At 38.6% G+C, this 13,946-nt stretch overlaps 1 protein-coding gene across 18 annotated transcripts in view; it reads right to left on the bottom strand.

Moving 5' to 3' along the window:
- HYDIN (HYDIN axonemal central pair apparatus protein) overlaps positions 1–13,946 on the bottom strand; it is a 335,404-nt gene that overhangs the window by 244,080 nt on the left and 77,378 nt on the right. For all 18 annotated transcript variants that reach the window (XR_005650472.1, XM_039852028.1, XM_039852026.1 and 15 more), the window contains 2 exons: positions 12,330–12,529; positions 619–743 (listed from right to left, as the gene is read on the bottom strand). Coding sequence is in view for 17 of the 18 variants with exons in the window: in XM_039852028.1 (XP_039707962.1) it covers positions 619–743; positions 12,330–12,529 (325 nt within the window). In the remaining variant the exon portion in view is untranslated. The remainder of the gene's footprint in view (positions 1–618; positions 744–12,329; positions 12,530–13,946) is intronic.

Raw genomic sequence — 13,946 nt, 5'->3', positions numbered from 1 at the left:
AATTATGAAATAATAAATGGCAATGGTAAAATATTAATTTCAAAACCAGATTTGGAGACTTGCATAATGTACATGCAGTCTGCATGACTATCTTAAAATTAAATACTTGCGAAAACCATGTATAATTTTCAAGAAAATGCTAGTGGCAATAGTCAGAGTCCTATATTTAAGTAAGATATTTGCATATTCTAAGGATTAAAGTAACTGGATCTTACACAGACTAGTGGGCACATATAAGACCATTCTGAACTGGAGTTTACATTTTTAAAATGTTAGACAAAATGCAGCAATAAATCAAATGGAAAACACATGGGAGATTAAGTTACTTTCAAGTTCTATTTACATATTAATAATCTCAACCTACTAGTGTGACATCTGGGTATAGGTTCCTTCCTAAGCTATGTATTTCTGAGGCTTTCAAGCATTGGAGAAACCAGTCAGGTAGGATTTATATCTGCCTCAACATTATTTCTGTTGGAGGTGTTCATTCTTTTGGTCTTGACCTTGAGAATCATAGCTTACTCTAATGCAGCCAAAATTACCATTTCCTATTTTATTTCATCATATTTTCCATCTGACCTTTCGTAACACATAGAACTTTTAACAAATAATGCATACCTGTGTCGTAATACACAATAAGCCTTTTGCTGTGATTGCCCACAGTCTTTGGCTCAAAATCCACTTCCAGTTGCATGGACTCTCCCACATTAAGGGTTCCAAACGATGGCTCTACAGAGAAAGGCCTGCAACACACATGAGACGCACCATCAGAACACATTCTTGACTAGTATGAGGGAAGGAAGAGCTGATACATCTGCAGACAGTTCAGACTTAACACTATATTTCAGTGATTCAGAAGTAGACTTTTCCCCGTGATGTGAAAGAACTTTAGTTTTCATGTTAAAATAACAGTAACAGATCAGGAAATTCAAGAGAAACTTAAATGACACAATAATATTCTCGTTTATGTCTTCGCCATTCAGCCATCCTTTTAACATTCATTGAGTTTGTTTCAATAAGGGACAAACTTACAACACGTATGCAAATACTGTAATTTGCAAAAGAACAGTACCTTCAAGGGGATAAAAATCAAGTTTTGTAAGAGTTTAGAGAAAAGAGTGCTTCATAATGGAAATATATATCAGAGTCCCAAAGAAAACTGATCACAGAATCACATAAGGCTAATATGAGGGCAGTTTAACAAAGTGTCTATTTAAAGGAGGAAAAGGGTATAGGGGAACTACAAGAGGTAACTCATTCATCCAAGCTTATTAACAACAGAGCTGTTACTCTAGGCCCAAAGAGCCAAGGAGAAGGAGTGGTATTAAAACCCATAAGAGTTCTAAGAGAATGCTACCTTATGAGGAGCAAGGAGCTTTAGTCAAGACAGCCAGCCAGCCCCATTTTTCTCCCTAGTGTGTTCTCTGTGAACACACTAGGGAGAAAAATGTCCTGACCTCAAATCTTCCTGTCTGATTGTCTACTGGGAGTCCCATTGGCTGAATCCAACTGGAACCCAAAGGCATAGGAGCCTGATGACCTATGCCATACAGGTCAGCATCCTGGGTGAGGGCAAGATGGAGATGGGTGGAAAGCATTTGGAAAGGCAACTTAGGAACAGGTTCTATGCCTTGAAAATAGAATTGGGGCATGTAGACACTATGGGAAGGTAGGATGGATTTGGAAACAGGAAATAGTTTTAATTGCCCTGGAAGAAAGTATTAAGAGAGAAACCGGATCCAATCATGAAGTATCTTAATTAAGAGTTTTCCTTTGAAATAGGAACCCCAGCCCATTTAATTATTTTCATGGTCCATTTCACTTCTTCCAATTGCTAGTTTTTCAAAACAATGTACCTGGCAGACTAAGCTGTTTCTGACTATTTCTTTATATGACGATAATTTTTGAAGTCTTCATTCCTTAAATCTTCCCTTAGATAATGAAATCAATTTCCAAAAACCTGAGCTTTGTTCTATGAGTGTACAGAGCTTATGGTAAAGATTGCACTTAGTACCTGTGGGTACCTGAACTTATTACTTTGGGACCTCTAGTGCTTCCCCCGACAGGCAATTGTTTATTTTCTGTGGTGCACTCTCCTTTCACGTCTTTATTTTCCCATTCCTTGGTCTGTCCTTTTCCCATAACTACAGTACCAAGCCTCCAGTGAAGCCCAGGAATTGCTGTAGAGGTACTGGTTACTGGCCTAGATTCAACTGAATAAGTTCAAAACCCAGCTCTGCCATGACCTTGAGCAAGTCATTGAACCTTGAGTTTCCTTATCTATAAAATGAGGGTAATGGCACGACCTACTTCATAGGGTTGTAGTGAGGACTAATGGAGCTGATATAGGTAAAGTTCTTAGAGGAATGCCTGGCAAACAGGAGGTGCTAAACAAGTATTTATTATTTTTGTTATCTCCCTCACTGGCAGCCCCTAGATGGAGGATGCTCCTGGGTATGATCTTGGGTATTTAGATGAGTTCAAGTTTTTATAATTCTCCTCTCAATGCTTCACATTGCTCTAGAGATTTTGTAAAACACACACACACACACACACACACACACACACACACACACACACACACACACACACACACACTAATATACCAATCTCTTGTTCAAACATCTACAGTCATCCTCAAAATCTATATAATAAAGTTCAAAGTCCTAGGCATTTGAGGTCCCACACAATCTGCTCCCGAGCAGTTTTTGCGCTCTCATTAAACACACACATCTGTCCAAATATCGCATACGCCTGTCACATTCCAAGTCATGGTGGGGTGGGATGGGACAGAAGGGCTTTAGTCTCTTTACCCATAATCTCCCCTAGAACTGCACTTCTCCCTGCCAATCAGACTGTGCCCCTCTACACAGATATTCCAGAACTGAGGAGGTCACATAGGAATACTCACCATTTTCCACATGTCATACTCCTTCCACAGTCACTTGTCATAGCCCAGAGTCAAAATCACCTCTTAAATAGAATCTTCCCTGATTCCCCCTCTTGTTAATAATGTCTCCTTCCTCTCAGAAGCTCTAACTTTCTTTTTTACTTCTTACTTCAGTTCACCTTGTACTATAGTTAATTTTCATGTCTACGTTCCTCAATAGCTAGAGGCTCTTGAGATGAAAGGAAAGGGAAAGCAAACAAAATTTCATGAGCACATACTCTATGCTGGGTACTACTCTGGGCACTTTACATACGATAATTCTTTTAATCTTCAAACAAAAAAAACCTTGAGAAAGCAGGTATTGTTATTTGCATTTTAGACATGACAAAACAGATGCTCTAAAAGATCAGGCAACTGTCCCAAAGTTACCCAACTAGGTAATGGTGGAGCTAAAATGGAAGCCTGCCTTCAAGTTCAGATTCTTTCTGTCTACCCCAAAACACCCCAGAAGGTAGAAGCAACCTGGTTAGATTCATTTTTGTATCTCTCACCATCCCATGCACAATTCTTTACTCACAGGAGCCACTCAGAAGAGGCTGTCAAACTGAATTACAATCAACTTTTAGAGGGAAATAAAAATATCGGTAATCATTAATTAATCTTTATAACATCTTGGTGGAACAGAGAAGAGGAGCAGACCTTCGGTATCTCAAGAATCTCTGCTTCACGGCAGATGAAGTTGAGTATCGCAGTCTCAAAAGTTCCTTTCTTCCTATGGCCTCAGTAAGAACCTGAAGCATTGAAAACTGAGCCCAATTTCTTGGCTTTGGGAACAACATAATCTATTGTAATATTTTCTTCTATCTTTGCCTCCTAGTTCCTAATATTTTCCTCCCTACACTGAAATGAAATTGCTTTCATTTTCTTTTCAAATATTTCCTGCAAAAGAACAGTTTTGAAATGAATTATAGTATTACATTGTAGAACCTAAGCTAAATTTCCTGTGGAAAAAGTGACTGTTCTCTAAGAAACCCAATTCCATACAGGGGTAACAGATATTTACCTGTTGGGCTAATGGTTGGGTTTCTATTACACTAAATTTCTTCAGTACATAGAAAGTCACTTGGAATAGCCATTGCTACTTAGAGCAGCCTAAGCTCTCTCAATAAATCAGATGTTAATTGGGTAGAGTGTGTTAAGTTCTGGTGCTTAAACATTGTCTGTAATTTGATTTTGTTATTTCATTTTACTAACGGCAGGCAGGCTGAACAGGCTAGAAAACATCAAGCATCAGAAAATGCTCCTACCAGGAGAAAAAAAAATACTGTTCCTCAAGGGTATAAGGCTGGCTCTCCCTGCTGAAGTGCTTGGTTTTAACATCAAATCCTCATTGATACTAAATATTTGATTAGGGAGGGAACTCGGGATTGTGAAAAGTCACAATCTATGAGAAAAAGTTTGAGAGATTTTGAAAGATTTTTGTTTAATCCACTACCAACTGCTTTTAAGGACTAAAACTATTCCATCTAAATGATTCAATATTTTAGCAGAAGACTAAATATCGGTCCTATTTCTATTATATTAAATATTGAATATAATAGTACTTTTTCTTCAGATAAGCTTTCTTATTAACTGATTCCTCACTTGAGGTTTTAGATTTTGAAATTGCTTCTTAATCCTTTCTATTTCACGTTCCGAAATTAATCCTACTGTAATAGTAAAAATAATTCTGGTACCTACTAGAGTTTTAGGTCAAATTTGTAATAAAGTTGAAGAGTAATCGTTTATGTTCTCTGTATATTTTATAGCATGTTACAGCTCCTTTTATTAATGTAAAAAAATGCTTATTTTATAGTACTTGGAACATGTTTATTTTAAATTATTGTAGAGGTTTATAGTTGTAGCTTTGCCTTTGTGATATATGTTGGTTAGGCATCCTATAAACATTTATTGAGCACTATTTATTCTAGACTCTGCTAGATGCTGGGGCATACAAATAAAAAGAGTTAGATACAATCCTTGCATTTGAAAAGCTCACATTCTAATGGTGGCAACAGACACATAAAGAAAGTTTTATTTTTTATAATTTATATAAACCTAACCATTTGTAACTTAACCATTAATTACATCATTATTTCAATGAAAAGAATGCGACATGTCTTTTAAACAATTTCCTGTGAGATATTGTTTCTAACTGTACATTGACTCTGTAAGTGCGAAGACCAAGAGTAGACACTGGGTTTTTGACTCCACATTCTCAAATTATATTCATTGTTCTACCATGTCTATTGACAATCACATTAACTAAAAAAGTGGTCTCCAACCCTGTCTGGGCAACACAATCACCTATGCATTTTTTTTAATGGATACTAGTCAAGGAATCTCCCTAGAGATTCTGATTCCACACCATGTGACCACAAATTCAACTGCATCCTTTCTCATTGTAGCCATCGGGGTTCTTAGTTTTAAACAACAGAGACCAACTCTGGCTAACTTAAATAGAAAAGGGATTTATTGGAAAGCTTTGAGGTAGCTCACAGAATTGACACCATGGGTAGAAAACATGCATTTTGTGAAAAGAACATAAAACTACTATTTCATGCAGAAACTAAAAAGGAAAATAAAAAGATTTGCAGACAGGGAATTTAATTGAGAGACTTGGTTACACAAAAGATGGGAGTGATGAAAAGCCCAATTTAAGACAATGAGAGAACTCAAGGATTTGTAACAGTGTAAGCCATTTCCAAGCCTGGGTTGGAGACAAAAGGAGAGGAGAAAGTGTTACCAGGTCCTGGAGACCTGGCAGAAGTTAGAACCATAGCAAGCCTATCTGACAGGAACTAGAACCATAGAGAATATACAGCTGCCGGTTAAAGACTTTGATGAAGTCAGGGGAGGAGAAGGAGAAATACCCTGTCTTATTTCTACCCTCCAATCTCCTTCTAGTGCCCTCTACTTGTCAAACCTAGCTGGAATCCAGCTGACTCCGGAGCCTACAGGTACTAAAACAGCCTCACAGTGATACTGAGCAGAGTAGGGGAAGGGCGAGGCATGGATCTGAGAAATAATAGCCCAGAACTGGTCATTGTTTGTTTTAATCCAGGTTTTGTTATTAAATTCAGATAAGTCATTTCCCTTCTCAGACCTTACTTCCTTTGTCTGTAAAATGGGAATGGTCCACTAGAGTTTCTAATGTCTTTATGATTCCTGGATAGTCCTTTAGTTAGTTAGCTCACCATTTTACCTTAGAAGTGTTTCTATATTAGGAGAAGATGCTTCACATTCATAGTTATATGGATAGAAAAGTTTGAGATCTTTTCCTGTAATTTCATACTATCTGTGAAGTGATTTAGTTTTACTTTATAGGAATTATATATGGAAAAAAAATTGTTATTTATGTGTAGTTTTTAAGATTCAGCCAAACAATCTGGAAGATATGCTGCCTGTACTTGTTTTTCCATCTTAGGTGGATTCTCTTTTTCATTGGAAAAATACCAGTGTAACAGGAAGTTTTTAATTATACAGATGGTGGTTGTGGGAGGCCTTTTTTAAATCAAAAAGACTGGTTCTTTCTAAGTCATGGTGAGCCAGTTGAACAACATGCTTCCGTCTCCTTCAATCAAAATACATGAGTCTCATCATGAAATGACAAACAAAGGCTATAATAAGCACTTATGGACATCAGGAGACACTGATTTCAAAAAAACTTTTCCATTGCTTTTGATGGTTGTTTTATCTAAAGTGGTTCAGAGTCCTGTTTCCACCTAGGATACGGAGAGCTTGAAAGGGTGCCTCTCCCACCCTAACTACGAAAAAAAAAAAAAAAGGATAAACAACAAAATCACAACTTTTCTTGAATCCATCAGAGGCTGAGGTTGCAGGCCAAACAAGTGACCTGAAATCTAAAAATGGACATTCCCCACCTCCCAAGGTACATAAGACATGTGCAAACTGTTTCTCCTTGAACTTCCCTACAAGCAGAAGAACAGTGAGAGAGAATGGAGTAGGAGAAATATTTGAAGAGCTAATGGCTGAAATTTTCCAAAAATAATAAAAGATCAAGGAAGCTCAGAGAAACTCATGCAGGACTGAAACCAAACTAAACAAAAGCAGAATAAATTCCTTAAAACAAAAAACAAAACTCATCCCTAGACACATCATATTCAAACTGCTAAAAACCAAATATAAAAACAAAATCTTGAAAGTAGACCAAGAAAAAGACATACAGAGGAACAAAGATAAGAATTATAGCAGACTTCTCGTGAGAAAAAATGTAAGCCAAAAACAATAAAGTGACATCTTTAAAGTACTAAAAAAAATATATGTCTATATTACTGTCAACTCAGAATTCTACATTGTAGAGAAAATAGCTTTCAAAACTGAAGCAAAATACTCTTTTTAAAAATAGAACTGAGAGAATTTCCAGTAGACCTATACTATAAGAAATATTAATAGTTTTTCAGCCAGGAGAAATACAGTATCAGATAGAAACTTGGATCTACCTGAAATGGTTCAGAGATAGTGATGCTCTGGAGCACATGGAAGAATAAGCACAAATTCCCTCCCAAGGGATGGGCCTTCAACCTGCACTATGGCAGCCCTGTTACCTACAATATGGCAGACCGAGTAACCTAAAAACTCTTCTACTAGAAAATACCTAGAAAGACTAGATAAACATAACTTACATAAATGTATGGCTGAGCATACAAATAAGGCAAATCCACAAGATTCAAAAGCAAAGAGGAAGCTAAGAACCAGAGCAGTTAGCTGCTAAGCTAATGCCGAGTCTGCCCTGGGTTCCTATAACCTATAATCTTAGAACCTGGGTTTTAATAGTCCTGCGTTTGGATGGTCAAGTCAGGGAACCAATAACAAAATCCCCAAATAAAACTGGGAAACATGAAGGGCCAGCAAACCATTCTCCCATGAGCACAAGGAAAAATGTCTGTCTTGGTTTTGAGACAAAGAAACAGTTTCTCCGGGGAGTCATAACTTTGGACATGTGTCTTATGCAGGTTTGGAGTTTGAATTGCACTATAAGTCCACAAATCCCTCAGACAAAAAAATTACCAAAAGCATAGTCTACTTAGTCTAATCTTTGTGAACCAGGTAGAAGAAAATACTAATCCTTTATGGAGATATGCATCCTTAAACCAGCAAAGGATTCCACAGATAAAGGTCTTCTGAAAATGAGCTCACAATCTAGATCAATATATACACTATTCATTTTAAAGTCATAGGAAAGAACTTAACCCTCTGCTTCCCGTTTTCCCAAGTTGATCATTCTTGTTATGGTCCTGCTGATCAGCCACCATTCTCATGTTTAGCAATCATTCTTTTTCTTGAGAGCAAGAATTGTCTCATCATCCTTTTTGTTGTCCCATGGTGTCTACTACCCTGTAATTATTCCATAAATAATTAGATGAACTCCTTCACTTAGTAGCTATGTGCTCTTAAGCAAGATATACAACCCTCCTTACTGCTCAGTTTTCTCATCTTCAAAGCCAGCAATAGCAGGCTAAGTTCTTCTCACATCTCATCACTCTGAACTCTTCTTCTTCTTCCCTCCTCTATTTTAAAAACCCTTGTAATTACATTGCGCCCACTCAGATAATCCAAAATAATTTCCCCATTTCTAATCAAGATGGTGAAGTAAGTAAATTCTGTGCTCGCCTCCTCTCACAACCACCTTAAAATTATAACTAAACTACAGAACAATCATCATTGAGAATCACCTGATGCCTAGATAAAGAGAAGTCCTACAACTAAAGACATAGAGAAGAAGCCACCTAGAGACTGACAGAAGAGGTGAAGGTGAGAATTGGGCTGACCCCACACCCACATGTGGTATTTAAAAATCAGAAAGGATATCTTGGCTGCGGAGGTCCCCCCAAAAGGAGAGAGAGAGGTACCAGACCCACACTAGACTTCCCATTCCAGGATTCCAGGACCAGGAAGATTAGTCTACACAACTTCTGGCTGTGAAAACCAGCAAAAAATGTGGCTGAGTGAGACACAGAGCAGCTTTCAATCCCAGGCATTTCTCTTAAAAGGCCCACACATAGATTTACTCACTGAAGGACTCAGGACTCATACACTCTGAGCTCCAGCACTGGAGAAGGAGTTTGAAAGGCAGCAGGGACATACAGGGACAAACTGAATTGTCTGGTTTCAGGGCGAGGGCTGGAGGAATAGCTTTCTCCCAGGCAAAAGTACTGGCAGAATCCACTGTTTCTTTGTGGAGTCCCCTTCCTCCCACATGCAGACACAGGAGGTTGCCATATCTGAGCCTCCATCAACCTGACTAACACTAGCCACCCCATCCTGGTGATTCTCTGAGACTCCACCCCACCTGGCTTCTAGGCCCACCCAAGCTGTTTCCAGTGGCTTTTCCATACAATTGGCCTGTCAGGTGGCAGCAATCTGCAGATTACTTGGTGGCTCATACTAGGTGGCTCCAGGCAGGGCACACACTGTGACTGAACTTGGCCTGCAGCGGGGCTCCTCCCAGGAGGCCCAGGACTGGAGTGCCCAGTGGTCGGCTTTTGACTGGGACGGAGTACCACCCAGGGCCACATACAAAGATGACACACCCAAAGGATAGACTACCAGAGCCCTGCTAAAGCAAATTCTGTTTCATAGGGTCAGCCCCTGCACTACAGCTCCTCCACTGTAGTCACCAGTCAGTTCTCACAACCAATCAGACTGTGCATCAATCCCTCTCCTTGGTTGCAAACAGCAACCAAGGCTTAACTACAACAGGAGGGTACACACTACCCATACAAGGGACACACCTGGAGCACCCAGCATAGGTGACCAGGGAGAGTGTACCACAAGGCCACCAGGACAGCAACTATTTAATGCCACGCTACTAAGAATAAGAGACATAGCAGCCCTACCTACACAGAGAAACAAACACAGGGAGGCAGCCAAAATGGGTAGACAAAGAAACATGTCCCAAACGAAAGAAGAGAACAAAGCTTCAGAAAAAGAACTAAACAAAGTGGAAGCAAACAACATACCAGATACAGAGTTCAAAACACTGGTTATATCGATGCTCAGTGAACTTAGAGGGAGAATAGAGGAACTCAGTGGGAACTCAGCAACAAGAATAAAGAACCCCCCAAAATGAAGATAGTTTAAGGGGCCTTTGGGACAACATTAACATCAGTGGCGTACCAGAAGGAAAAGAGAGAGAGAGAGGAATTGAAAATCTATTTCAAGAAATAATGACAGAAAAATTCCCTAACCTGGTGAAGGAAATAGACATACAAGCTCAGCAAGCACAGAGAGTCCCAAACAAGATAAACCCAAACAGGCCCACATCAAGACACATCATAATTAAAATGCCAAAGGTTAAAGACAAGGAGAGAATCTTGAAAGCAGCAAGAGAAAAGCGGCTAGTTACCTACAAGGAAGCTCCCAGAAGACTGTCAGCCGATTTCTCAACAGAAACTTTACAGGCCAGAAGAGACTAGCAGAAAATATTCAAAGCGATGAAAAGCAGGGACCTACAACCAAGATTACTCTAACCAGCAAAGCTACCATTTAGAATCAAAGTACAGATAAGAAAGTCCTAGATAAGAAAAAGCTAAAGGAGTTCATCATCACCAAGCTACTATTATAGGAAATGTTAGAGGGACAAGAAGAAGAGGAGGAGGAGGCAGAGGAGGAGGAAGAAGAAGAGGAAGAGATCAGAAACATGAATAATAAAAAGGCAATAACTACATATCTATCAACAATTACTTTAAATGTAAATGGATTAGATGCTCCAATCAAAAGACAGAGTGGCTAAATGGATAAGAAAAGAAGAACCTTACATGAGACCCTTCAGGAGACTCACTTCAGATCGAAAGACATACAGACTGAAATTAAAGGCATGGAAAAAAAATGTTTCATAAAAATGGAAACAAACAAAAAAGTTGGTGTAGTAATACTTATATCAAACAAAGTAGACTTTAAAACAAAGGTTATAACAAGAGACAAAGAAGGATCCAGTAATCCCACTTATGGGTATTTATCCAAACAAAGTCAAAACACTCCTTTGAAGGGACATGTAAATCCATATGCTCATTGCCATGTTATTTACAATAGCCAAGATACAGAGCCAACCTGGGTGTCCATCAATGGATGAATAAATAAAGAAGAGGTGGTACATATATATACAATAAGATATTACTCAACTATAAAAAAGAATGAAATCTTGCCATCTGCAACAACATGGGTGGACCTAGAGTATTGTGCTGAGTGGAGTAAGTCAGACAGAGAAAGACAAATGCCATTTGATTTAACTTACATTGTGGAATCTAAAGAACAAAATAAACAGACAAACAAACTTGTAAATACAGAAAGCATTTTGATGGTTGCCAAATAAAAGGGGGTTGAGGGTTTTGTGAAAAGGAGGAAGGGACTATGAAGTACAAATTAGTAGTTACAGAATAGTTATGGAGATATAAAATACAGCATAAGGAATATAGTCAATAATACTGTAATAACTATATTATCATATGGCTACCAGATTTAGTAGGGCGATCACTTTGTAAGTTATATAAATAGCTAAATACTATGTTGTACACCTGAAATTAATATACTGTTGTATGCCAACTGTAACTGAAAAATTAAGAAATTATTATAAAAAAATAAAAAACAATAATTCCCCCATTTTAAGGTCAGCTGATTAGCAACCTTAATTATATCTGCAACCCTTATCCCCCCTTATCATTATTACACATTGATGGATTCTGGTGATTAAGACATGGACAAATTTGAGGAGCCATTATTCTGCAAACCACACTGGCAGTAGCTCATTTGAAGAAACAATAAAAGAACAAACACTCTTATATAGCACTTGCTATGAACCAGCAGTTTATTAATTCATTTATTCCTTACGACAACCCTATTAAGGGGCTACTTTACTTTTTCTCATTTTTTAAATGAGAAAATTGAGCACCATGAGCTAAGGAATATGGGCAGCCCCTAGAAGTTGGAAAAGCAAAGAAATGGATTCTCCGCTCAAGTCTCCATAAAAGAACACAGCCCTGTTGACATTCTTATTTTAGTCCAGTGAGGCTTTTGAAATGTCAGATAATAAATTTGTGTTTCTTTAAGTTACTACGTTTGTGGTAATTTGTTGCAACAGCAGTAGAAAACTAATACAGTCAATTATAAAATTCACAGTCAAAACAAATGTTTATTAATAGATTCCCATGGGTCGCTCTTTATGCTAAGTAGAAAGACTCTTATCTAGTATCTCAGAAAACCATCCATAGCTGAACACATAATCTTGACATCCAGTTTCCTCTTGGGATAAAGAGAAAGTCTTCCCTACATCTCCCAGCCTTGTAACTGAAGATAATAATGACTGCAATTCTAGTGAATTACTTGAGCTGACTAGATTTAGCTATAATCAATCAAACACAAGAGCCAAAGGAATGCGTACCTATAAGTTTTGATGTGAAACACAGCATCTTTGTTGCCAATGTTTCGTACCAGCAGAATCTTCTGAGTGATGTATTTGACAGGGCAAGTGGAAAAATTCAATTTGTCAGGAAAATCTAGGATGGCTCGTGCACCTCTGGCTTTGATGGGTACAATAAACTTTTCTCTTTCAGTAACACAGGTCAACATATGGGCATAATCCTATAAGAGAAGGGTAAAATCATTATTTGTGGAAATACCAACACAATCAAGATAATGGGACAGGAAATATGGCCATACGCCAAAGTATCTAGCAAAACAACTTAATATATTCTATGAAACCTTCTCAAGACAATTATGGTACTTTCAATGATACTCTTTTCTGAGAGAGAAAGAATAGCTCAAGTGTTAAAACCTACAAGCCACCTAAAACTAATTAAAAAAAAAAACAAAACCAAAAACCTACAAGCCAGTAGAAAGAGTATATTAATGTGTTTCCCATATAGGGTTGTGGGATGGGGGATAGTCAAGGCACATTGTTCTTTAGATCAGAGGAGATTCACAGCAGTTTCTTCACATCCTTCTTCTAAACCCTACCAATTTACACTTCAAGCCCATGTATTAGACTGATGGCTCCATATAAGAGTCTTTCAAGGCCCACACTCTTTACAATATGACTTTGCATTCCTCCATCATCAGTGGAGTCTATTTCTCTACCCCTTGCTCTGACCAGCATAATGTAGCAGAAGTTATACTATGCCAGCTTCAAGCTGAAGCCTCAAGCAACTTTGAGCATTTATAGTCTGGATCTTAGAATCCTGCCACGGCCAAGTAAACAAGCCTGATCTAGCCTACTGGAGGATGGGAGCCCAGATGGCCCAGTCAAGGCCATGCTAGACCAACATTCGGCCCCAGATATGTGAGGGAGCCATGCCAAGATAAGCAGAGTTGCCTGCCCATCGCATGAGTATACCTAGTCAAAACCAGCTGAACCACAGTCTTCTGAGCAATAATAAATGTTTAAACCACTGAATTTTGGAGTGGTCTGTAATGGTACAACAATAGCTAACTGATACATAACCCAGTTTAAACTGCACCTCTTGTGTAAAACCATTCCTGACCATTCCAAATAAAAATGCTGAGGCCCTGGGCATGTATCTTCTCCAGTATTGAGTCTAAAAGCAACAGAAATACTGAATTAAGTCACCCTTTATGTCATCTCATTAGATAGAAAAATAGAACCCTCATCCTCAATGCAGTAAAGAAAAAGTAAACCCTCACCAAGCCAAATTAAATGTAAAAGGAAAGTCTTAACAGTCCTTCAAGAATAAGGCCACTAGGGGAGAGGTGGGAAAAATGGCTTAGATGATAGAGGCTTTGTTCATCCCTCTTGTGACCAAATCAAAGTTGTGACAGAAACACAGAGCAAACAGCAAGCAAAGTCGCCTGGGATCTAGATGAACAGAAGCACTACAACTAGGGAGAGAAATAATTAATCAACCTGCAATGGTAGAAGCGGGGTGAAGATGCGAGGCTGCCTGATCCCCAGTGGCTGAGTGGAACAGAGGCCATAGCAGCAGCAGCCAGCACCTGCAGACGCCTCTTAAAGGGGCCATGTCTGCGAGCGGACTTTCACAGT

Source organism: Pteropus medius, unplaced genomic scaffold (genome assembly GCF_902729225.1).
Source record: "Pteropus medius unplaced genomic scaffold, Ma_sr-lr_union100, whole genome shotgun sequence".
NCBI lineage: Eukaryota > Metazoa > Chordata > Mammalia > Chiroptera > Pteropodidae > Pteropus > Pteropus medius.
This window is presented reverse-complemented; position numbering and strand designations above follow the sequence as displayed.